This window comes from Pezoporus flaviventris, unplaced genomic scaffold, assembly GCF_033815535.1.
Source record: "Pezoporus flaviventris isolate CSIRO_AGI_PZ_B2104156 unplaced genomic scaffold, CSIRO_AGI_Pfla_v1 ptg000031l, whole genome shotgun sequence".
Lineage (NCBI taxonomy): Eukaryota > Metazoa > Chordata > Aves > Psittaciformes > Psittacidae > Pezoporus > Pezoporus flaviventris.
In genome coordinates, this window is record NW_026892579.1 from 48,690,603 (window position 1) to 48,715,582 (window position 24,980).

Genomic DNA, 24,980 nt, shown 5'->3' on the forward strand with positions numbered 1-24,980 from the left:
TCCCTCCAGCGTATCAACCGAACCACACAGCTTGGTGTCATCGGCAAACTTGCTGAGGGCCACTCAATCCCACTGTCCATGTCAGCGACAAAGACAAATAGTTTTACATATCTGATTACATGTATTTATAGAAACACTCACATTGTAAAATGAAGGTAGGGTTTATGTATAGCAGCTGATGACTGTTTCTTTGGTGATCCTGAGTGACAGCTTGTCTCAAAAATTGAAGAAGCATTCTCATCTTCACTATCATCTAATATTAAACTTGGTACATCTGTTCCAAGAAATATATTAATTAGAATCTTGTCACTTCTCAATATAGGCACAACAAGCAAGAAAAGACATTACAATTTTGTTCATGTAAATTATAACACATTTTCAAACATAGAAAAAAATGTGTTTAACTATCAGAACACAGAATAATAAGTACTTATTACTTCAAAAAACAAAAATTAAATATTGTAGAAGTCTAATCATAATTACAATTTATATTTTTAAACCATCAAGCAGAACAACTTCCTGAATACAAACGTTTAATTTGTTATGAAATGCTTCCTTTGGTTTTATTTCACAGCTAGAGGCTTTTCAAGGATAAAGTTACAAAATCTGCAATTCCTCAAACTACGCAGAACTTTGTACTTATTTACTTGCTCTAAGCGCCCAAATTTTTACAGGCACACTTCTTCCAAAATTATTCTCAGCACATCTACTGAGACAATATATGTTTATGAAGAGCTGCTTTCCACCCTCTGATCATCTGCCAAAGAGTATCAAATTACTGTTTATCATAGTCACTTCAATTCATTCCAAGTTCATTTACTACACCTTAACCTATTTTAATCCCTTTGCTAGTAGATTAGTATAATGAACTGAAGTACATTATAAACTTTCAGAAACTAAAATCTAAAAGACATTCAAAAGGCAGGCTGCAGGGACAAACAACTATTAAAATTACAAATATGGCACTAAAACAAAATAATCAATTGACAGCTGAAAATCAGGTACAGCTAAATTAGTCACCAAAGCCACAAGGGGATTAAAAGTGGACTGCTGTGATTTGATAATGGGAAAATACTGTTGCAACATCTTTAATTGCCCAAGGAAAGGAGTTCAGTTGATGTTACCCTAAACAAGCCACTCAGCTGAACAGTAAGAGCAGCGCAGAGGCCAGGTCTCCTGAGAAAGCAAATGCTCTGCAATGAAATGAGCAGCATTTCTGAGAACATCCCAGACTCATTGCAGCACACTGTGCTCAGGGCAACCACTGGACAACCTAACAGTAGCTCAAGTTGGCCACCACTGCTTAGAAAATGGACTGCTGTGAAATGGAAGAGTGAAATAGAGAGAGACGTGCCACTCTCAGATACATGACCCACTGCATAATTTGCCTGATTTACATGAAGCCATGGCCCAGGTCCCGCTAGACTGATCAAACCACCACCACAGGACAAAGGAATTAACTTCAAAGCAACATTAATTGTTGGACAGAGATGCCATCTAAGGGCTATGCATCCAGACATGCAGTCCAAGGAGAAATTGTTAAGAGACAATGAAAGCTAGTCCATAGGAAGAAAGAGCAGTTCAGAAGCTGCTCGACACTTAGCTCCAGCAAGAGCACAGGCCTTCAAATCAAATGGACATCGGCCTCCTAATTCTTGGCTCCCTCCAGTCTCTAAATAGGCAGAATTTTTTCTGCTATATCAAAGGCAGACCATAAGTTAGACCATAGGGTAAAACCTATGGTCATGCACTGGACACGCCTTTCATTTCCTAAAATACATAATTATTTTAAATGGCAGCCCATCTTTTAATCCCAAGCATCAAGCCTCTGTGACATTCTTTGCTTGTGCGCCTGACTCACTGAATTATGAGAAACAGGTATCATTAATGAACTCAAAGCATGTAGAAAACCAAACTTGCAGGCTGTAAGTACATGAGTAAGCATCTGCTATATACTTGGCTCCAAATTTAAGAAAAACTGAAGCCCTAGTGTGTAATCTACATTTACATTTATAATCATCGTACATGAAAGTGGATTTTGCTGCTTCTAACACAGATTAAGCTTATTATTCAATATTTTGGGGTGTTTAAGGGGTTAAGAATAACAACCAAGGTACAACAGAAATGTTAAAAGAAACCTTAGTCCATGTATCTTCAAAACTGACTATCTACAAATATTTTAAAGTAGCCATAGCAGCAGAATTATCTAGTAAAACTACTATTTAAATCAATAAATGCTTCCAAACTCACTTTGTAAGCAATAAGTAGTAATAAATAGGATTGTAAAGAATGTAACTGAGGAAAATATTCTGAACTAGAACTTTACAAGAAAGCCAGGGGCGCCTAATTCATTCCTTCAACAATAATGACTATCTCTATGTTGGGCATTACCAGCAAGTTAACAGTATATGGAGATTTTAACACCTTAAACAACTTTGGTTATGAGAACCTGATCTGGTCAAGGGAGCCTAATACAACCCAACTGCAGATGTAATCAGATCATTTCCCCCTATCAACCACTACACGCTCCCAGGCCCTATCTCATGCCAACTTCAACACTTATTAAAACCTCCAACTATTCCACAGTCAGCAGAAAACTAACCCGACAAAAATACATCATTTTTGGATGGGTTTGCTGGCTAAAATGGTTTAACAAAGGGCCTGAAGTACTAGAGTAACTGGAAGGGACAGAGCAAAAGTGGACAGCTGGGCTGGAGGAACAGCTGCCAGCACAAGGATCATCTTTAGCTGCCTGGGCTGCAGTCTGAAAGCATGCTCTGGAGTAAAAATGTAAAGGAAGTCATGGCTGTCATAGATTTGGACTATTTTCAAATTAATCACACACGACCACAAGTACTGTTTACACAGCTGGGGGAATGAGGGCGATCCCAGATAAGAACAGTAGAAAATCGTATGTCAGAAAAAGTAGGTATCAAAACTAAGATACCTTGTTCAAATTAAACTTCCAAGAAATGACCAGGGTAACTATTAAAGTGTGTCTCAAAGAACTAGGTAAAAAAAAACAAACAGAACCTATTGACTCACTGCAGTCAAAACAGTCAGTTGCATTCCTTCTTATTCCCTGCTTTCTCACTGCACTCACATTGCTCCCATTGCAGCGGTATTCTGGCATACATCTGACCCCTTAGTGAGTTGAGTTTAGCCATTAATTTGTCAAAAAGCTAACTTGACAAAACAGCAAATAGTTCTCCGCTTGCGAAGCCAGCAGAAGCACCTCAGAGGATGAGGAGTGAATCAGGCCAGTTCAAAGGGAGGGAAGCTTCACGACTTTCTCCCTAACCAGTCAATGACCATTGCATAGGCTTAGGTATCTCGGCTAACTGCAGTCTCATCAACTGTGCTGCAAGCTCCCCACATCACTCCTCTGCAGCCTGCTTCTGCCCCATCAACAAAGGACAGGGCACAGATAACGGACACTCAAGACAGGAACACCCATTCCAGGTCCTAACATACTAACACAGGAGCACCAATTCCAGGTCCTACTACCAATACAACATTATCTTACTACTTAATTTTGTTTTGCCTGAGTATCTCCATTATTTCTTGTACCTGATTTGCAAATTACTTGGGGGTTCTCCTTTTTTCAGGTGGCACTTGTTCCTATGGGATTTTGGTCTATACAGGTCAGTTTATTAAATTCCACAGCTTGTAATCAGCAAAAATAATTCTGAACATCCAAGTGGACTGTATTAACATATTAACACTCTGAATCAAATACACACCAGGTTTAGGACTAGCAATACAAGAAAGCCAGCTGAAATGTTTCCAAATTCTAACAGCAATTGCAAAAAGAAAGCCCAAACCAAACCACATACCTTCACTTTTGTCACCCTGGCTGAATTCAGCATGAGGGAACACTTTGTGTAAAACCTCAAGAAGGTTAGTGAAGGTACGTTCCAACAGTGGTCTGATCACAGGAGATAACGCATGTCCTGAAGATGTCACGGCACGTTGGGAAGCAGGCACAATATTCTGCATTGCATGATAAAAATCTTGCGCGCTGAGAACTACTGAAGAAACATCAAGCTGCAGTTTCTGACTGCTCACATAAATCTGGGGATAGCGTCGTCTCAGGGCAATCAAGGCAGCCTCAGTGCAAAGTGCTTTTATGTCAGCTCCGCAGTACCCTAGTGCACACAAAACCAAAAATATCGTCCATGAAATAGCACTGCTGCGCTACATACATGCCTAAAGCTAAAAACAATCAGTAATACTTAATTGTTAACGTCCACAAAGCATCTGCCAAAAGGCATCAGGTCATAATCCAATGACTGTGTTGTGTACCAAGAAATTATGTCCAGGAATACTGAAACATAGTAAGAAATTAATTCCACACTGACGTACGTTTTCACTATATAGCACAATATATAGTGTATTTTCATCCCAGGGTTATTGCTCTGTCATGGCTTTCTTTTTCTTAATATTGTCTAAAGTATGTGTGCAATTTTAACAAGGCAGTCCCCCTCCTCCTTTTTTATTTTAGTATCTCTACATAAATATAATCTTTAATAGTAAAGTAATTTTGCTCTACTGGATGAACATTACCAACTTTAAACTTTTACAGACTGAGAAAATGAGCAGTATAAAGAGAAGTGTTTCGTGAGTAGAGTATGGAAGAGATGAAACCTCTTGTTGAAAATTGTTTTGAATTTTTCCATATCTCTCAGCAAGAGACAATAATATGCCACGTTATTTTGTAGCACCATAGTTCCACCTTTCAAAAAACATGAAACACCATTCCAGTGGGAAAAGTCTTTTAGAGAACTATAGTCGCTATAGGAAAACATGCTACAGTGAGGGCCTGCCACATAAAAGTTCATGGGTTTGCAGCAAAGTGCTTATAGAAACTAATTAATCAATTATTTGGTGAAATTATTCTCAGTCAACTTTCTTTTTTTTTTATCCTCCTACCAGTCCTACAGCTTTTGTCTTTTTTTCTTCTCTGTATTTTCTTTTTAATCATTTTTTTTCTCTATTATTGCACTGGTCTTCTGGAAGCACAGAATCCCAAAACTGACCCTGACTTGTTTCTCTCTCTACCCTCTGATGTGCTGCTGGTATGCACACTTTTGCAAGATCCATACGGCAACAACAAACAAGGCTGATTTCATACACAGTGTTGAAAAATAAAAAAGGAAGCAATGTGTAAGACAATCTTCCATTCCCATCTTTCAGACATAAAAATTTGGTAGATAATAATAAAAGATACCAACTTTTTCAGCTACAAAGGTGGCTTAAATCAGGTGAGACTTCAAATTCCAGACGAGTTTCTCACGTATACTTGAAAAATAACTTTTTAAAAAGAAAAAAAATTGAATAAAAAAAAAAAAAAAAAACAACCCCACCAAACAGAAGATCACCATAAATATCAGACTCCTTCTGCAACTTCTAAACTAAGCTTTCCAATTTTATAGTAAGATTAGTAGCAATAATGGTATAAACTTGCTGAGCACTCACTGTGACTGTTATATATAAGTATTTAGCAATTCACAAGTTACCCTTAAATAAATACATGTGACATTTGAAATGTGTTACATCCACTATACTAATCAACAGGAAACTAATTATTTTCAGCACTAAGGTTGTATTTAGCTAACCTCTACCATGAATAATCAAAACCATGAAGGCAAACTCCATCAACCATGTGAACCCATTAAGACAATAACTACAGGTGCACCAGAAAATCAAAACCAAGGTTTTTTCTCTAAATTCTGCTTTGTTCACATTCCCATTTAAACAGGTCCACTTTTCATCTAACAAGCACAGTGGATTAAACAAAAAATGCTGGGGACACTATATCAAAATTTAAATCAAAGATGTGCTAGAGATGTTAACACCCTGAATGCCTGTCACCTTAAAAACTAGTTTAGTATCTTCATGACAAAAGATTCAGCAGCTCAGGAGCTACATCCTTTCCAATTTTTCTATTAATAAATGTTGTAATATCACTTTCTAACAGTCGTTTAAATCACCGCTCCTACATCTCCAAAGAATTGCAAAATTAGAAAATAATAGCCTGTAGCCTATTTTAAAAATTAAATTCTCACGTGATCAGATACACAATTAGTCTCCATTTCTACTTTTCATTTCTCAGGTGCAATTACATTTGAAGACTAATAATTGGTCTCTCTTTTTGGGGGACTCTCTTGTGCATATTGTACATCCATTTCAGTGACAGGAAAACTGGAAAATCCCACAGAACATTAAAAAGCATTTTTAGTTCTAAATAGTAAATGCACACTGATGAAGAGGAAGAAAAATGTAGTAAAGTATTGTCAAAGCAAAATAAAATCTATCATGCCAACTGTAAATAACCTGAACCTATTTTTGCCCAAATTGACACTAATATAAAAACCAAGGTTCAGTGTTTTTCCTTCCATTTTTTGAAGCAGCTCACAAAGGATGTTCAATTTGGCAGGCAAAATGTACTGGCACGCCTTAACTTAGCACAAAACAAGTATTCTTGTCAAGTACCCATTTTGCTCTACCCATCACCACCACGCTATGCTTAATATTTTTGAAGTACAACTTTCAAAGAGTAGGATGGCAAACAAGTGGATTCCTGTATAGGTTTCCAAGGACTGCACTTTGACCACGGCAATTTTAAAGCCATGCTCTTCCACCCCTACAGTGCAGAAATCATGTCTTCTTTAAAACTCTGCCTAATATCCGCCCAAAAACCTGCAACAAACTGTTATGGAACTGGGTGATGTTTAGGTGAATAAACTTGACCAATTCTTCAATTTGTCATACAACTCCCTGCAACTCCTAAAATGGGCTGCAGGGGAAAAGAGTTAGCCAACAACTCAGCACGATGATGGAAATGAGAAATAACTGCTTTTTCCTCTTTTTCTTTTTTTTTTTTCCAAAAGATTGTGAAAAACAAACACTAATCCCTACATCATTACAATAGGTTAGGAGAGAAATAAGGTGTCATTTTGCTACAAAATACTCCTGCAGTAATAAGGACAGGATAGAGTATTTTTAACACCATATTTTAACATCTTGAGTGTGATGGTTTGCTTCTTTACAATTCTATTTAGCAATATTTAAATAACTTACTATACCACAAAAAGATTTAGCTGCAAGATGACAGATGCATTTTTTTTTGGTTGCTAGTTCGTTTTGTTTCCTGTAAGACTGAGTTAACAGGTAGCAGTCTCTCTTCCTACAGGAAGTTATCATTCAGAACAATGAAGTAAGCACAAGAGAGAAGGAAGGATTTTAAAAGTTCAGGGTATCTGGAGCCCCTCTCCAGTAAGGAGAAAAAACAGTAATTACTTGTGTTCATTGAAGGTACTAATAAGACATCAGTGGGAGGTCTTCTGAGCAATTCTGTACTCTCCCCAAGCTGCTTCACTTTGTCTCGCACACACTGCAGTCATGCAGCCATTCACTGAAGTGGGTTCTTTAATCCTCACATACACAGAAATCTCCAAAAAGGTATGTGATCCATAACACCTGGGACAAAAATCAACCCTCAGGAAATAACCTATTTTTTACAAGTCCTGGGGCTTTTCCCTTCTAATTTATTTATAATAACACCCCTGGATGTTAAAAAGTTCTGAGTCGCACATACACCTGCTTCCCCAAAGTCATTTACTTTGGGAGTATTCCAGCAGCTTTCTTCATCAGGATCCATACTCTTGTAGTTAAGTGTTGCCAAGTTTGCTGAATCGGAGAGAGGTATAAACCATGCTGTGCAAAAAGCCTGCTGAGTCTAGACAGCTTTTACCTAGGGAAGGCAGAGTGCTGGGTGTTTTTTTTTTGCAGGGAGGAACGTTTGCTGGTTTTTAAAGAAAACCTGCACAACAAGAGGAAATCGCAGACCAGTATATACTGTATCATATACGACAAGTGTGCCAATGAGCCTGATTTGCAATGGCTGCAAAGAATCTGGAAAAGTCTGTTTAAATAATTAGTTCCTGCAGATTTCACTTATAGAAATGATGAGGCAATCTCACAATGAAGAAGATAAACCAGTCTTACTTTAGCTGGTTTAAAAAGTCCTTGCAATAGTCAGAAGGTTTTAATCTTGGATGTACGGAAACAGCTAAATTCCAAGATATCGAATGGAGACAATCAAGTGCACAGTAGTTGGGACAGTAGAAAAAACAAAGGAAACAGAAAATGGTATTTCTTTTTGTAAGCTGACTTTTCCACAGAACTCTGCCCTGGTGAGACCGCATCTGGAGTATTGTGTCCAGTTCTGGGCCCCTCAGTTCAAGAAGGACAGGGAGCTGCTGGAGAGAGTCCAGCGCAGGGCAACTAAGATGATTAAGGGAGTGGAGCATCTCCCTTATGAGGAAAGACTGAGGGAGCTGGGTCTCTATAGTTTGGAGAAGAGGAGACTGAGGGGTGACCTTATCAGTGTCTATAAATATATAAAGGGGGAGTGTCACGAGGACGGAGCCAGGCTCTACTCAGTGGCAAACAATGATAGGACAAGGGGTAATGGGTACAAACTGGAACACAAGAGGTTCCACTTAAACTTGAGAAGAAACTTCTTCTCAGTGAGGGTGACGGAACACTGGAACAGGCTGCCCAGGGAGGTTGTGGAGTCTCCTTCCCTGGAGACATTCAAAACCCGCCTGGACGCATTCCTGTGTAACATTATCTAGGTGTTCCTGCTCCGGCAGGGGGATTGGACTAGATGATCTTTCGAGGTCCCTTCCAATCTCTAACATACTGTGATACTGTGATACTGTGAACAGGCTTTACTGAGCACATAGAATGGCTTCCAATCAAACCTACAAACAGCTTTCCCGATGGTCTGAAATTTTAAAATACAAACTTCTGTTCTCAATGCAGAAATACAGTGAATTTTCTAAGACAACTGGGTTTTATCCCACCTATTCCCCTCTCTCCCACTAAGCAGCACCAAGTCCTTGTACAAATCAAGCAGAATTTACACAAAATGGGTTTGGCACATGCTCTCTTATACCCGGCAAAGCTTAAACTGGTGTTTGCTGGACAGTTATGCTTTCTCCTCACCAGAAGTTGTGGAGGTCTTTGTGCATCAAAAGCGGAGGGATGTTGCTTCGATCATAGATGTCCCTGTAGATGAAGAGGATAATTCGGATGTACTGTAGATGACTGAATGGGCTGATGTTCTATTTAAAGTTCTTATTTCTCTGATGATGGATTCCAATGCACAGGTATTTGAGACCATCCTGTTTCTAAGAACTTCAGTGCTTGTCCAAGCAGATGACTGACAGAGAATGGATCTTTGCATGACAAATTGTTGAGAAGAGATTGTGATTTGTGTTTTAGGGTCATTTCCTCTGTTAAATTCACTATAAAAATATATGGGTTTATTTCTGATGAACTTTTAAGCAGCAGGTTTATCTTGAACAACCATCCTCCATTCAGTACAGCAGGTCTTTGGGCGCTCCAAAGGTTTATTTAATGTACTCATGGTGTGGTGCTTTTTTCCCACCCCCGCCTATATCTACCTTTGAGGTTGTTCTGTGCTAGCAATCTGGAAAAAAAAATTCATCCTCAGAAAGGCTCGTTAGTTTGGTGGATTTATGTCAGAGGAGAGCATGCGAGTCAGTAAAAAAAAAATAAAAAAATTAAAAAACCCCACACAAGTATTGATTTTGTTTTCCCTTCCACAAGAGGGTACAACAAAACCAAGTGTCCCTATCTCTCCTGTAATACATTACTATAACGTGCAGTCTACCTAAAGATTCTGATTCCCACTTAATTTTGAGGGTATGTATCCTATATGAGGACAGTGATGTTACAAAAAGGAAACATTAACTGTATTTTCAAATGACTACTAGCTACTCAGTTTGTTTTAGCAAGACAGAAGCATTTCTGTTACAACAAAAAAAGTGTGTTGCTGAAAGTATAGAAGTTTAGAAAGGTAGAAATAATAAAATATCCCAATATATTTAACATACCTTCGAGGTTTTACACAGAAGAGAAAGCATCTATAGTAAAAGTACTAACATTATAACACTCACCAACACATTTTTCAGCCAGTTCTCCTAAGAAAGGATCTGACAATTTGGGGTTCCAATCCCTGGTATGAATTTGTAAAATGTGCTTCCGTGCCTCATTAAAAAAAGAAAAAAAAAAAGAGAGAGAGAGAGAAATCCCCAGAATTACCAAGAAAATTCCATGTCATAATACTTTTAGACAAAAATGTTATTTATTCAGGTGAATGTAGAATTATTTTACCTGATTTTGACATGTTGCTGAGATGCATAAAACAGAACTTAGCACTCAAAAGTCAAGAGCAAGTCTTCCCTTCTTTAATTTCATATACATACAGTAATATTTTCAGTATACCAGTTGCACACTTTAATTGCTGTTTCATCAACACTATTATACATGAAAAGATCAAACCTCATGTTCTATGAGGAACTGTAATTTTCGCATTTGATTTTTAATTGCTGCACCTATGATTAACAGGTTCTACTGACAAATGCCTCACCAACTAATTTACTGCAGAGTAGCACTGCACATAAACATGAATTCCGAATCTATTTAATTCTAAAATTCTACAGAATCGAAATACACCTATCAATATGCAAAGTAAATTTAAAGTATAAATTATGGCTGAGATTACAGAAGCCCAGAAAAAGGAAATGTTCCTGTTGTCTGGCTTTTTGTGTACAACTGTTGTGTGCTTAGCAGTCAACATGTCAATAAAGCTATTTTCTCTTACCATAACTTCCAAAACTTCAATAGTTAGGTGTCATTATACAAATCCATATAAAACCATAGGTTTTAGATCAGCAATTCAAGTTAATGCAAACAATTTAGCTCTCCATTTAGTTGGAACTATATTTTGAAGATTTGAAGTTCAGTACAACTTTACATATAGAATGTGTAAAAAGACACTAAAAGTGTCTTCCTAAAAGTAAACATTCTTACAAGTAAGAATGCATTTTATTATTTCATAAGCTTGGTTGTCAGGCATCCAGATGTTTATTATTAAGAAACATTTCTAGTATACATCTCCTTTATAAAGTTTTACCTTTTGATCAGGCAAGTTGAAAAGAAATTCCCTGTCAAAGCGACCAGGTCTCCTGAGTGCAGGATCTATAGAATCCAGTCTGTTTGTAGCACCAATTACAACTATTTCACCTCTATTATCCAGTCCATCCATTAGGGCAAGAAGAGTAGACACTATAGAGCTAAAAGAGAGTTTTCAAAAAAAGAATGTGGAGGGAACACTGCCAGAATTTTTACTTTTTCAACTGCAACATTCAGAGTTTCAAAGGGAAAAAAAGTTTAAAAAAAACCCAGTTGCACAACTGTTTCAAGTCTCAAAATACGAAGGAAACTTTTAATATCATCTGTATTATACTTAGTATTATGACTCCCGTAGGGATTACACCATATTTAAACGTCCTCCTTTAAATGCTTTGGGAAATGTGGGTTCAGGAATCTAATGAACAGAGTATGCATTGTCCTGTTTAGAACAACTGTAGCAGAAGAAAAATGCATCAAGAAGAAAGATGCATTGAGACAGAGGTTGCCATAACCTGCTGGCTTAAAAGTTTCCTTCCTGATGCCCTCATTTGAATGGAGGAAGACATACAGACAAATGCCATGTATAGGATGAAAGATACAAGTGCATTGCCCTAAAAAGCACAGTAACACAGAGACTGAAGGTAGACAGGAAAAATTTCAGGCAGCAGAAAACTGATGTAAAAAACATTAAAAAAAAATTACACAATAGCAACTCAAGATAAATCTGCACACCCAGAAAATGACAGTTCATTTACAGAGTATTACAGTTCATTGTTTTAGAGTCAGATTTTTCAAACTCTTTTTTTATGTTGGATTGGTAACAGACAATCTGTTTCAGGACAAAACCAGCAACCAGAAGAAAGGTTGTGGAAATCCTGAAGTTAATAATGTGGCAGAAGGGTAATCTCCACTACAATTCCATTCCCAGCAAACTACAGTTTGCCTGAAGAACTGCAAAGATGACTTTTGATGCCAGAACAAATCAACAATCTGTCCTTTCTAGTGTAAGTGGGCTTAAGCAAAAGTAAAAACCTTACTTGGGAACTGAGTAAAATTACACTTACGAGTTTACCAAGATAATGTAGGATGTACCAAGATACAAGAAATATTACCTGTGAATCTGATCTTGTCTACTAGAACGGACTGGAGCCAAGCCATCTATTTCATCAAAAAAGATTATAGAGGGTCTCATCAAGTATGCCTGGTATGCAAAAGAGAAAAAACAAAATTCACTGTTAATTCGTAATTCATCCATCAACATTGAACAAACATTTTATTATAAAGACATGCTAAACTAACATACATACTGAGACACGTTTGTTTACAAGTATCCAGTCTGAAAATAAAACTGAATTTTCAACCCCAGCACCCCTTGCACCCTTTCAAAGCAAAAAAGACTGCATTCTCCTTTGAATAAGCAAGATGGCACCAGTGTATCAGTTTTACTGTGTTTTGGAGAGATTAGAGACAAACACAGATGCCTTAAACTCAGTTACACAGAACAGTATCTTATCTGCTTCTAACCTGTTTGTTTAGACACCTGTGTATGAAAACTGCATTTCACTGTTTTATGTGTCTCTCTCTTCTGTCCATCACATTCCAAGCCAAATAAGGACACTAAAATGCACACAACTGATGCAATCCTGCATCCTCCTCTATGTAGCATTTATCTTGAACATGCTAGTCAAACTCAAACTCACCAATTTTTTTTTCTCCCCAATTTTTACCCAAACTACTTTGTCTGCTTCCTTAATGGACAAACCAAGAGCCTTCTTCTTTACGTTTCAGAGCAAGAAAAACTGCTGCCAGCATTCCTCTATTTTTTCATCTAAATACATAACTTGGACAAATCCTGTCCTATTTATGAAGATTTAGTTATTTAGTTTCAACTGCAAATAACTTTGGCTGTCTAAAACAAAACAAAAACCAAAAACCAAAACAAACAACATAGAGAGAAATTATGAAAAGTATGTATTTTCTTCTAACCTGATCAAAAAGGAGTCGAAGCTGACGTTCAGATTCACCAACCCACTTACTGAGACAGTCTGCTCCTTTCCTCATAAAGAAAGCCACCTTTTTGTCTCCTTGACTGCATTCATTAGCTAGAGCTCTAGCTACCAAGGTTTTACCTGTTCCAGGAGGACCATAGAATAAACAGCCCCTGAAGATAAATGGATCAACACAGTCACAAACTCATTTTATGTCTCCTGAAAAACTCCAAGTCAAATTTTATAATGAAGACAGGGAGCCTGGAGAAGAAAGACTGAAGTTCTACTATCATTACTTAGTGTGTTCAACATAATTCATAAGATCTAAGCTTGTTTTATACTTCAAATCAGTAAATCCTTGCTTTGTAGAGAACATTAATCAAAAGCACGTTAAATTTCCAAAGGATTGTTTTACACAAGCCAAATACTTCCTCAAGAATTAAATCTTAGGTAATACTTGAATCAGTGTCTGTTACTTCTTTGGAGAGACTCAAGTCCCTCAAATGACAAAAATATCCCAAAATTTTTAATTTACTTAGATTATGTGTACCCACCTAAATCACACACCAAGACACCTGATATATATTAAAACCACACTATAACATTATTGAGATTACTTCTATAGAAGAAACACCAGCATTTAGCTTGATTTAGTAAAACATTTACTGACATAATGGAAGAAAGGCAAGGTACTACTAAACAGAACACTTCGGAAGTCTTATTTTGACCAAATCACAAAGTTTAACTTCCTACCACAAGAAAAATCAACTAGAATTTTTTAACACTTCATCCCACTTATTACATTGATAGACAAGTGGGGTAGCAAACATGTAAGTCTATTTGAACTGAAAACACTTCAGGGAAATAATCAATCTCCTATGGGTTTTCAAGAGAAGCATTCTTCAGAACTTAATAAAATGAAATACAACAATAAAAGTAAAGAGACCTACCTTGGTGGCTGAATTTTGAATTTTTCGAATATTTCTGGATACAGAAGAGGAAACACTACCATTTCCTTAAGTGCAAGGATATGATGGCTCAATCCCCCTATACTATCAAAACGTACCTTGGGAAAAAAAACAAAGCACACAAAGCATGTATTGAAACACCTTTCCACAAAAGTACCTTTACTTACAGAATTATAGAATCATAGAATCGTTAGGGTTGGAAAGGACCTTAAGATCACCTAGTTCCAACCCCCCTGCCATGGGCAGGGACACCTCACACTAAGCCATCTCACCCAAGGCCCTGTCCCAACTGGCCTTGAACACTGCCAGGGATGGAGCATTCACAACCTCCCTGGGCAACCCATTCAGTGCCTCACCACCCTTACAGTAAAGAACTTCTTATATCTAACCTAAACTTCCCCTGTTTAAGTTTAAACCCATTACCCCTTGTCCTATCATTACAGTCCCTAATGAAGAGTCCTTCTTCAGAATCCTTGTAGGCCCCTTTCAGATACTGGAAGGCTGCTATGAGGTCTCCATGCAGCCTTCTCTTCTCCAGGCTGAACAGCCCCAACTTTCTCAGCCTGTCTTCGTATAGGAGGTGCTCCAGTCCCTGATCACCCTCATGGCCCTCCTCTGGACTTGCTCCCACAGTTCCATGTCCTTCTTATGTTGAGGACACCAGAACTTTGAAAATAAATTACAAACAACACTGTATTGATCAAGAGGAGTTCCATGAATTCTGAAAGTGTAAAAGAAGTTCTAAAAGCCAGCTCCTAGTTGCCCACATGAGGTTTATTCGGTTTGCAAGGTAACTGTGCCAAGGATACATGGACACTTACAGAGACCCAGCCTAAGGCTGAGAACAGCTCTGGAAGAAGTCAGAGATCAGTATGGTTATTATGAATTTACTTCAGCTCTAATGAGAGGCTGTGGTGAATTATGGTTATGTATAATTGAGGGAAGGATAATACAAAGTTCTAACAAAACCTACCGATTTATCAACAATCATAGGGTCAACATCAGCCAAACTTGCCCCAACTTTCACACGTTCTCGCAGGATTCCACTAGCTAAGTCTTCTGCTCTAAAGTTTAAAGGCAGGCACCTGTTCAACAAAACATCCACCAAATAAATATTGTGCTGTTTTGATCATTTTGCTGCAACTGGAAGAACAAAGAGATTAAATGCCTTCGTACCTAAAGACACAACCATCCTGGATTGATAAGGTAATCAAAATTAACCTTTTTATTGTGGCAATTATTCCTGTACATCTGGAAGTTCCTTAAATAAAAAGTTAGTTTTATGCTTCCATACAGGTATTTCAACCTGAAGAACTAGGCTGGACAGACTACTTTGATTAAACACAGAAGAAACAATGCTGACCAAAAGAACAGGACACTGTCCACGGACAGTGAGGAACTGCATATGTTCAGCATGGTAAGAAAAGGATTAATAGTAGAAGGAAAACAGGTATTTCAAAATATAGCTTATCAGAGTCCACAGAAAAGAAATATTTCTGGCAGACCAATCACAACTCACATCCACCTGTACCAGCCTCTTAGTGTACACGAAGAAGCTTTAAGCCCCCAAAACAGATATTGCATCAGGCGAAATACACAGATAAAGGGAGTTACCAAGAAGACACAGGTTATACTTGGAACTACATTTAGCTGTACACTGCTGGAATTGCTCAGGATGGAAAAGGGACCAGTGCGGCGGACAGGAAAGATGGGAAAAAGATGAGTAAAAGCTTTTTTTCCCCTGTTCCATTCTCCAACTGTTATATCTGTGGCAGTAAGTAAATTTACTGATATACCTTATAGATCCTCTGCTTTTAGATAACTGGTGAATAAATATAAGGTCAAAACAATATGCACTGAGTATCAATATGTATTGTTAAACAACAGGCAGAGAGAAGAGTAAGAGCTAGTATTGAGAGTACTGAACTAAATCAGACCAAACACCACCAAGAATAAAAACCTATTTTAACTGACAGAAGTTGTTTGTATTATAATCCAATTGAATCAAACAGATATTCTTATCTTTCCATCTTTTAATCACTATTGTTAATTACCTATTCATAAGACTTCAAATCTATTTTAATATATAACCAGGAATCCTCCTAAACTGTATCTCTGCAGGAAATTACAGGCAGAATCAAAAAAAGTCTGCAGAACTGATGAACATTACAGAGTAGTTCCACTTGCTTTCTTACGAACAATAAAAATCAAACCCTCCTAAAGACCAAGGATGTTTTGATACCTATTTCTTGCTCTGGCCATGCTTTTGGATTTTCTTCTTTCAAAACGTTCTTCATCTGAAGAGGTTGTATCACTGCTGTGAATGGCATGCTTCTTTCTCCTATTGAAGTGGCAAAATAAACATAAACTCAGTCATTTTTGCAGTAGAATGGAACGTTTTGATTCTTTTATAAAAAAGAAAATTGAAACAGCAAGTACAGTACAGTTCAGGCTTAGAATGCATGCAGATTTTTATTACGTATCAAAATAATCTCAGTGGGCAATAACATCTGATTTCAACATGAACATTACTAAACAGCAGATCCCCATAAGATATGTGGTCCGTTCCACGCTATCTCAGCAAGTGTGACTGGGTACTCAGTCAATAAGCTGCCCAAGTTCATCAGGCAGCAACTGTACTTAGGAAAGCTTCCAACCACATCAGGATGGCCTTACTCAGTTTGGTGCTTCCCTCCAAGTAGTCTGTGAAAAATCTCTGTATTTCCTAAAGCACATGGTCTCTTCTTAATTAATTCTGAACAACAGAACAGTTTTACAAAATACCTGTATTATAGTTTAACTTCTGCTCTGGACCTAAGTAAAGTTATTCAAAGGCTGCATTAACAATCTCTTATTTTACTACGACAGCATTTCAGAAAACTGAATATTTCAGATATATTAAAGAATGTACATTACATCTTCTGTACAAAAAGGCGTTCAGTTTGATACCAGTTTGAAAACAGTCAGCAACTCTTTTCTGTATTTGCAGCACACCTGTTTCCATTCTGTTTATCACAAAGCTTCTACTGGTATAATGAAGTGCTATAAAATTCATTTTTGTGTGCTGATCAGGATCTGAACCCAAGATACAATTCAACACCCACTCACATATGTGAATGTACTGTACAATCACTCGAGAACATTTTGAAAATCAAAAGCTAACAGGAATGCACTGAGGGGAAGCAAACAACTACATACCAAAAGACTGACACTTACCTGATATGGCTTCTTCTTGCAGGAGATCTGTGAATATCAAACAGTGTATTTTCCCTCTTTTTTTGATGAGCTGGCACTGAATAAGAGAAGTTGCATGTTTGTAATATCAATTACAAAAGAATAATCTGAATAAGGAACTAATCTAAACGCAGCACAGAAGTTGTAAATTACTGCTTTACCAATCATGTTATCGGAAGGGAGGAGGAGGGAAATCAAAACTCTTATGCTTTGTTTCACAGAACATAATTCATTCAGGGCACTAGCATTTTTACTTTATTTGCAGGACATGAAACCACATACAGGAACCTCTTCACAGCTGGTCATAATGGGTGTCTTGAAATTTCTCTTTAACAAATGAAGCACAGCATTTCTCTATTACAGACTCAATTTCCAAGTTGCCTTAAGATACAGGACACTGCATACAACGCTAATCTAAACCAAATATGCATAGAATACATTATTTTAAGCAGAAGTATTAAAATGTTCAAAATCAAGAGACACTACACTGAATCCTGATGGATCCTTAATGGTATGTCCTGTGAGGAATGGCTAAGGCCACAGGGTTTGTATAGTCTGGTTTGTCTAGTTTGGAGAAAAGAGGCTGAGGGACAACAGCTGCCTAAGGAGACGAAGTGGAAAGGGAGCTGCTGCTGATCTCTTCTCCCTGAGATATGGTGACAAAACATGGGGGAATGGTTCAAAACTGCATCAGGGCAAATTCAGACTTCACATTAGGAAACCCTTCTTTGCTGAGAAGGATGTCAGACACTGGAGAAGGCTTCCTAGATAGATGGTCAATGCCCAATCCTGTCAGTGTTGAAAACGCATTTGGACAATGACCTTAACAACATTCCTGTAACCTTTAGTCAGCCCTGAGTTGCATGGGTACTCTCTGTCAGGGATGAAGGCAACTCATCCAGCTTTTCCCTTCCCACACACATGGTATTCTCAGAGGTCAATAGAACAGGACCCCATCAGCACTGCCTAGTTACTCACCTATTGGAGGGGCCTGGTATCTTTCAACAGTTTTTCTCTGTCTGAGATTATATGGCCGATCATTTTCTTCTCCCTCAGCTTCTTCTACTTCTATATCTCCATCTTCTTCCTGGGACTCTGTTGGGGAAAAAAATATTTTCAGAACACTTCTACTTGATGCCAGAGCTATCTTCATCCTAAACATTAACATTATAATGGTCACTGAGAATAATTATTCCCCTCGGATTATTAACACTACTTGGCAAATCACAGGAAATCTGAAGATAAACCTACAGCAAATTGTCAAACTTCCTTCTAGATTCCCACAGAAAGTTCTGGAAAAACAACAGGAAAAAAAATGCAGTCAAATTAGCTTTAGTTATGAAGTACTTTGAGTATCACTTCTACTACTTTTCTTTAGCAATTATCCTTCAAATTAAGAATAGTGTCTTTTGTCTCTTTTCCCATCGGAGCCTCAGAAAATCTAGTATTTGACACAGCATGAAAATAAGTACAACTTTATCATGCACAATATCATTTTTGCACAAAGCAAATAATACACTGTATAACGGTACCACCTAGGTCCATCTATTAACAGGACCAGACTTTCCATCCATGGATCTCAGAATTAAGACTGCATTCTTATTAACTGCAACAATCCTTACCTCTTCCAGCAGTTTCACTTCAAAACCAAGGTACACTATGCTGAACCTTGTATGGATCCCTGAAGTTTGAGTCTGATTTCTTAAGGAAGCCAAGTAGGCTGTTGACCATGCCATCAAAGTTAGCCATAATCCCTTCTTTCTTAATACTTTTTGAACCCAATAGCCAGTTTAATCCAAAATTCTAAAGGAAAGTAGAATTTCAAATCCAGCTGTATGTCTACAAGCCTTCTAAAATTCAGTGGATGGACAGAAAACAGAGACTTTGATTAATGCATTCCCCAAACGAAGGATGCAGAACTATTACACATTCCTTCTGGTAATGGTCATTCAACATATGAGAAACAGCAAGCCAGTTAGAACAAGCATAGTTGTAAGACTACAGGCATCACATCCTGGCTTCCACCAGAGGATTGCTAGAGGGATTAGAAGGAAAGTTCCATTACTTACTGTTACAAAAAAGATATGGAAACATAGTATATAAAAATGTATAAAACAGGCTTTCTTCTGCTACTTTGAGATAAACTTGCTTTTGTTTAAAGAAAACCATCCAGAGATCTCCAAAACTTCTTGTACAGTACTTATTGCAAATAAGTACACACTGAAGTGTACTCATTAATTGTTCTATTTAGTAACTCCAAATCCATATCCAAAACCAAATTACTTTCTGTAGTGCAATATAGTGCTATCTTGCATTGAGAAGAGCTTTGGGTTTTAAGTACAAAGCAATAATAAGTAATTATAGTAAGTAATTCTAAGGGTTCTCAGACAAACCCTTAGATTTCTTTACAATCCATACCTTCTTCTTCCCCTTCTGTGGACACTTCATGGTGGTTCTGAATCCCATAGCTATTTCTCCTCAGTGATTTCCTCCTTCTTTTCACTCGAGAATACATATCCATGTTTTCCTGGAATAAAATTAACATATACTCCCATCAGTACTGTCCCATGTCACTCATAATTGTAGCTTGCAGTCAGTAACACTCTACACAATCTCTACCCCGTAAGTGTTTTTCCAACAAAGCCCTCCACGGGTAGACTACAAAAGCAGCCTCATTTCATAAGTGGTAAAATAAGTCTCTCAGTACTTAAGTCCATCTAATACATAGTTAACATCAGTATCAAGCCGTTTGAGTTAACAAAGCACATGTAAGTCCCTGGTCCTGTTTTCAGACTACCAGAGTGTGCTTCAAACCAACTGAGAACCACCACAGTACATCATGAGAGCATGGCAGTCAGTTCAGCAATAAATACACTATTAATACTGTTCTGAATTTATCAAGTTTTCTGATGTTATCCACTGAAGAGAATCTGCAACCTTTTGACAGAGCTACAGACAAATGCAGAGACTGCAAAAACAAATGCACTTCCCCTTGATACTACTTTTATCCCAGATCTGAGACACTCTGCACTTACAAATTCTGTATCTGTCCACATCCGTAGCCGTTCTACTTCCCCAGACCGCCTATTTCTCCTGATGTTAATATTATCCATTTCCTGTAGGACAGCTTCAGCAGTACTAAAATATATGCAACAGTTAACACAAAAAATTTAGACTTAAAATAGCAGACACACACAACTTTTTACATAACATCCATCAACTTAACATACAGACCTTGGCTATTCCAAGGCCTACAAGTCAACTAAAAAAACAAATGAACTAAAATCTGAAAATTTTAGGATATCTACTTGAATTTATCAACTAATGACAAAACCAACCATAATAAAGAAAACTGAAAGACTAACCTACAGAATATAAGCTAAGCCACATGCAAAGAAGAAATGCTGATGCTATTAAAATTCAAGGTTCAAATCCAACCGCAGCCTCTTAAACATTTAAAAAAAAAATTTTGCTCAGAGTAAATTGTAGCATATAAATTTGTAACTGCTTAGATGTTAGATTAGCTGTCAAATAAGAAACTAAAGCTTTTCACCTACATAATTATGATATTGGGAAAGCAATTAATGCCTTCACCCCATAAGCTTTACAGCATCTTACCCTGGCCTCAGGAAGTCACTAATACATAAAGGTTTGGGGTTTTTTTAAATGTTAAATCAGTAACACCTAGAATTTCATCATTCAGCATTTGACCTCACTACCACTTCTCTTCTACTATTTAATTAGTCTAAATTTTCATTATCTGAAGTATTTGTAAACAGCTGCCAAAACAATGGAGGTGTATAAATAATAACCTTGGCCAAGATGCTTCACTCCTAAGGAAGAAAACTACAGAGTATTACCCAGGCCAAGTCAACTATTTGGCCACCTGTCCTGACCACCAAGTTACTGCTTCCCACAGATATTATGGCAGATTTCCACTGGAATTCTACTATAATTGTATAATAATTCTAAGAAGGCAGAAACTTTCCCTTCCTTTCTTTCAAGCTGTTTAAAAGGAAATCTGAAGGGTGAAGCCTGCCAAGAAAGAAGTCTGTGAAGTTCTGGTTACAGAAGTCAGTAAAGTCAAGATTTCATTATGGAGCACCACTCATAATTTTAAACAATTCTTCTAAAATATCTGTCATGTGACATAACTACTTCAAGTAAAATGATATGGCAGTTCGCTATCAAAGAAAATAGGGTTGGAGGGACCTGGAAAAGTCCACCTGCTCTGCCAGGCAAGAACAAACTACACAATACCTAAATAATTCCTGACAGACATTTGTCTAACCTGTTCTTAAAATTCTCCAGTGATTACGGGACACACTCTTATCAGTGTGAACAGTACAAGTTCATATACAGACTTCAGTACCATGATCATATCAAATTACAAACTTCATGGTAGACTTTTTCCTACTGTTGATGGGGAGAGGAAGATTCAACTGCAGCTAGAAAAAATAAATGTAACTCAATATAAATTTGTAAATTGATACCAAGTACTTACTGAGCAAATTGAAAAAGAAAATTGAATTAATAAAGGTTCAACAGAATGCATTTAACAATAAAGATCATACTTGGCAAGTAAATGCTTGTTTAAATCATTTTCCAAGAGCAAGCACTCTCTCAAAGATGTGATTATTAAAATCCATTTTACAGGTGGGAAAATGGTGACATATTAAGTGACCTGCCCAGGGCCACAGAGAAATAATGTTTCAAGAAAAGTATTTCTCGCTCCCATTCCTATGCTCAGACCAGACCGTGCCTCCCTCTCTGACCTACTTTGTCTGCACAGTAAATGTCAAAAAGCGACACCCATCCTGTGTGAATTACTAACGAATGGTAAAAACAAAAACAAAAACAAGCTACAAACTTTTGGTATTTTATGATAAAAATCATACAAGCAAAATCTAGAATGCTTCCAAGCACTGCTGCTGATCACCAATTTACATCACATTTAGGGTATCACTACATAAACAGGTTACTAAGAAACAAACTACAATGTGGATTTACAGCACATCAGCCACTCTGCAATAACTGCCAACATACACAGTTTTATCCAGGTGTAAACACAGAGTAGCTTACTCCTCAGTGGAAGCCTGGTAAATTGTTTTGCGTTTAGAGCGTGGATAACACAGGCAGTTACAGCATAGGACCAAGCCTGCAACTCAAACCACAATCTAGCTTACCTCAATGCTAATACATTCCCACAGTAAAACACATAGATGGCACTGGAAGACAAGGTTTTCTAACTTTTAAAACAATCATTAAGATGCTTTGTGAATACAACTGAAGTATCCCCACATACCTGTTTACTAGCTGATCAAACAATAAACTCTGATTCAAAGTTTCAAATCTGTTTTTCCTGGACCGACAACTTTTTCTGACTTCTATATCTCCGTTTATGCAAGCATGGTCCCCATCTCCCTTTTTTTCCCCTCGAAGGGGGTGGCTTTTGAGAGCTAAGAGAAATTTGTATTACTACTTCAAAATGCAGGAAACAACATTTTCATAAATAAGAATTAATAAGAGAATATTTTGCAAGGACAATAAAACAAGTTATGGAGCACAGTATAAGCACCCTTTATATTCACTAAAGAAATATATTTTTTAAATTGCTATCAGTTATTTTACAATCTATTTCTTAAGACTCAAGCTTGTTCCTTATACAATAATCTCATTTTATTATAAAAATTTGGCATTCAAATATCCATTTGATATTTTTAAGTTAAAATCAACACTAAAATGCACACTTGGCCTCAGTTTCAATTCTTAGTCTTTCAAGTACAGTATCAAAAGGTCAGATACAACATATTGATTTCACAAGCAAATCTATACCAGCTACTCTGTACAGTGCCATACAAAAAGAGATCCCACTCCTGATTGTTCCTTAGGCACAACAATAAATAATAAAAATACCAAATATGCTTATGGTTTAACATATAGAGTCAACACCGAACTAAACAAGACAAAATTGATGAAAAAGGGACACGAAAGACGAAGTGGCTTTAGCTAAGATATGCAATGAGGTGGCAAGTTTGTAAGGTACAAGCATATAGGAAAATTGTTTAAGGTAGCAGGAGCTGCAGACAAGGCAGGTCTCTCTAAAACAATAGCAGGGTTATGTAAAGAACCACAGAAGGCCAAATTTTAAATGAGCAAAGAGAGTAAGTAAATTAAAGAGACCAGCTGGGAGAGGATGGCCAAAATTAGTTCATAACAGTAAATTTGGGAATTAAGGAAAACATCAAGATCGCGGCCAAGAGGTCTGAATTGAGAAGAGAAATGGAATTTCATCTAAGAATGTTCCCCATGTCCACAGAGAGCATCCAAGATGTTGACAGAAGAAAACTGAGCCAAAACAGTAACTTTTCTAGTCAAAATGCTCAGAGTAATCAGTGAGGTTATCAAAACTATATGCAACTTAAAATCATTGACATAAAATTGTTAAATGTAAAAATAGACAGAAGATGTCCACTGTAATACACTTACATAAGCTACGTCCATTTGGTAGTGTAGCACCAGGTTGAGAAGTTAACCTAGGAAACAATTGCATTAGACACACAAATAACGTTAAAACTCTTTCACCAAGCAAAAGTTATACTGTGAAAATAAACTTCAAACATAGAATGTTACATGATATACTATGACTTCAAAATCTTTGTGACACATAGCCTCTGAAAAGTCTGCTTCATGAACAACACTGGCATGGGGACAAAACTGCCAAATACCAATTATATGAATCCCCCCCAATTAACTAAACATCTCTTTTATTAATCCTTCCAGTGTTCCCTCATGCCATGTCCTACTATTAACTCTCCCCTTAAGTTTCAGAACAGAAACCTAATATAGCTCTTCAAAGGCAATTACAATTTAAACACTTTGGATAAACCAGTAGAAGCAACAAAACTTTGGGGAAAAGGCTCTGCAATTCAAGATCACTACTAGACCCAGAGCTTTGGATGCAAAGACATGTCGCAGTGGGCTCTACATGAGTAACAATATGAGCTTCAGTATGCTAGCCAAATTTTCATTTGACATAGTGATCTAAATTCTCCTAGCCACAGTATTTTTTTAATTCTTAGAATTTTGAACAGGTACAAGTCTACACTTAAAACAAACAGAAGGTGCATGAGTTTCAATACATTCACAGATGACCATGACACATAATATGCTATATTTAATTTATTCTGTGTTAAAAAGAAAAAACAAGCAAGAAAAGAGATCTATTTAACGATTTACGTGGTTTAAAAGTATACTTCATCCCTGCAGATGTCCAGTAGAGAATCAGAGTCATTCTTACATACAAAGCATTGCAAGAATGATTTTGATTTGTACATAAATATGAAACACATAGCTACAAAAGAACCAGTATTAACTGAAAGGTCATGGCCCAGGAACATACTGTCTCATAATCACTTGTACTTATGTGAAGAACCTTTTGAGCACTAGAATGTTTTGTAAAATACTATTAATCAGAGATATAAAATGCAACAAATTGCTTCTCTTTTAAGTTATAAAAATGTGGTAGGATTGAGGCTATATTCACTAAAATACAGTAATTTACTTGAGTCCTTATAACCAAAGAGAGGCTGAAAACAACAATGGAAAGAAACTTGACCATTATCTATTCCATAGATGGAATACTGATTTCCTAATTAAAATATGTCTTCTATAGCTTGAGTACATAAAAATACCAATTAAGTCACTAAATTTGGATGTATGAAGAAACTAGAATTCAGACTGCATCTCAAAATTACTTTCCACTTTTGCACAAATACGC

General features: G+C 37.1%; 1 protein-coding gene across 4 annotated transcripts in view; it reads right to left on the reverse strand.

The window, feature by feature from the left end:
- The window catches only part of ATAD2B (ATPase family AAA domain containing 2B), a 79,469-nt gene that overhangs the window by 37,874 nt on the left and 16,615 nt on the right, over nucleotides 1–24,980 (reverse strand). For 3 of the 4 annotated variants that reach the window (XM_061460938.1, XM_061460939.1, XM_061460937.1), the window contains exons 3-17: nucleotides 23,690–23,736; nucleotides 22,506–22,659; nucleotides 20,236–20,338; nucleotides 19,619–19,727; nucleotides 18,179–18,295; nucleotides 17,183–17,258; nucleotides 16,209–16,307; nucleotides 14,940–15,051; nucleotides 13,949–14,064; nucleotides 12,997–13,171; nucleotides 12,123–12,211; nucleotides 11,012–11,171; nucleotides 9,993–10,083; nucleotides 3,837–4,148; nucleotides 142–274 (exon numbers count right to left, since the gene is read on the reverse strand). In XM_061460938.1, the coding sequence (XP_061316922.1) occupies nucleotides 142–274; nucleotides 3,837–4,148; nucleotides 9,993–10,083; nucleotides 11,012–11,171; nucleotides 12,123–12,211; nucleotides 12,997–13,171; nucleotides 13,949–14,064; nucleotides 14,940–15,051; nucleotides 16,209–16,307; nucleotides 17,183–17,258; nucleotides 18,179–18,295; nucleotides 19,619–19,727; nucleotides 20,236–20,338; nucleotides 22,506–22,659; nucleotides 23,690–23,736 (1,893 nt within the window). The remainder of the gene's footprint in view (nucleotides 1–141; nucleotides 275–3,836; nucleotides 4,149–9,992; nucleotides 10,084–11,011; nucleotides 11,172–12,122; nucleotides 12,212–12,996; nucleotides 13,172–13,948; nucleotides 14,065–14,939; nucleotides 15,052–16,208; nucleotides 16,308–17,182; nucleotides 17,259–18,178; nucleotides 18,296–19,618; nucleotides 19,728–20,235; nucleotides 20,339–22,505; nucleotides 22,660–23,689; nucleotides 23,737–24,980) is intronic. The other variant, XM_061460940.1, reaches the window with a different exon arrangement.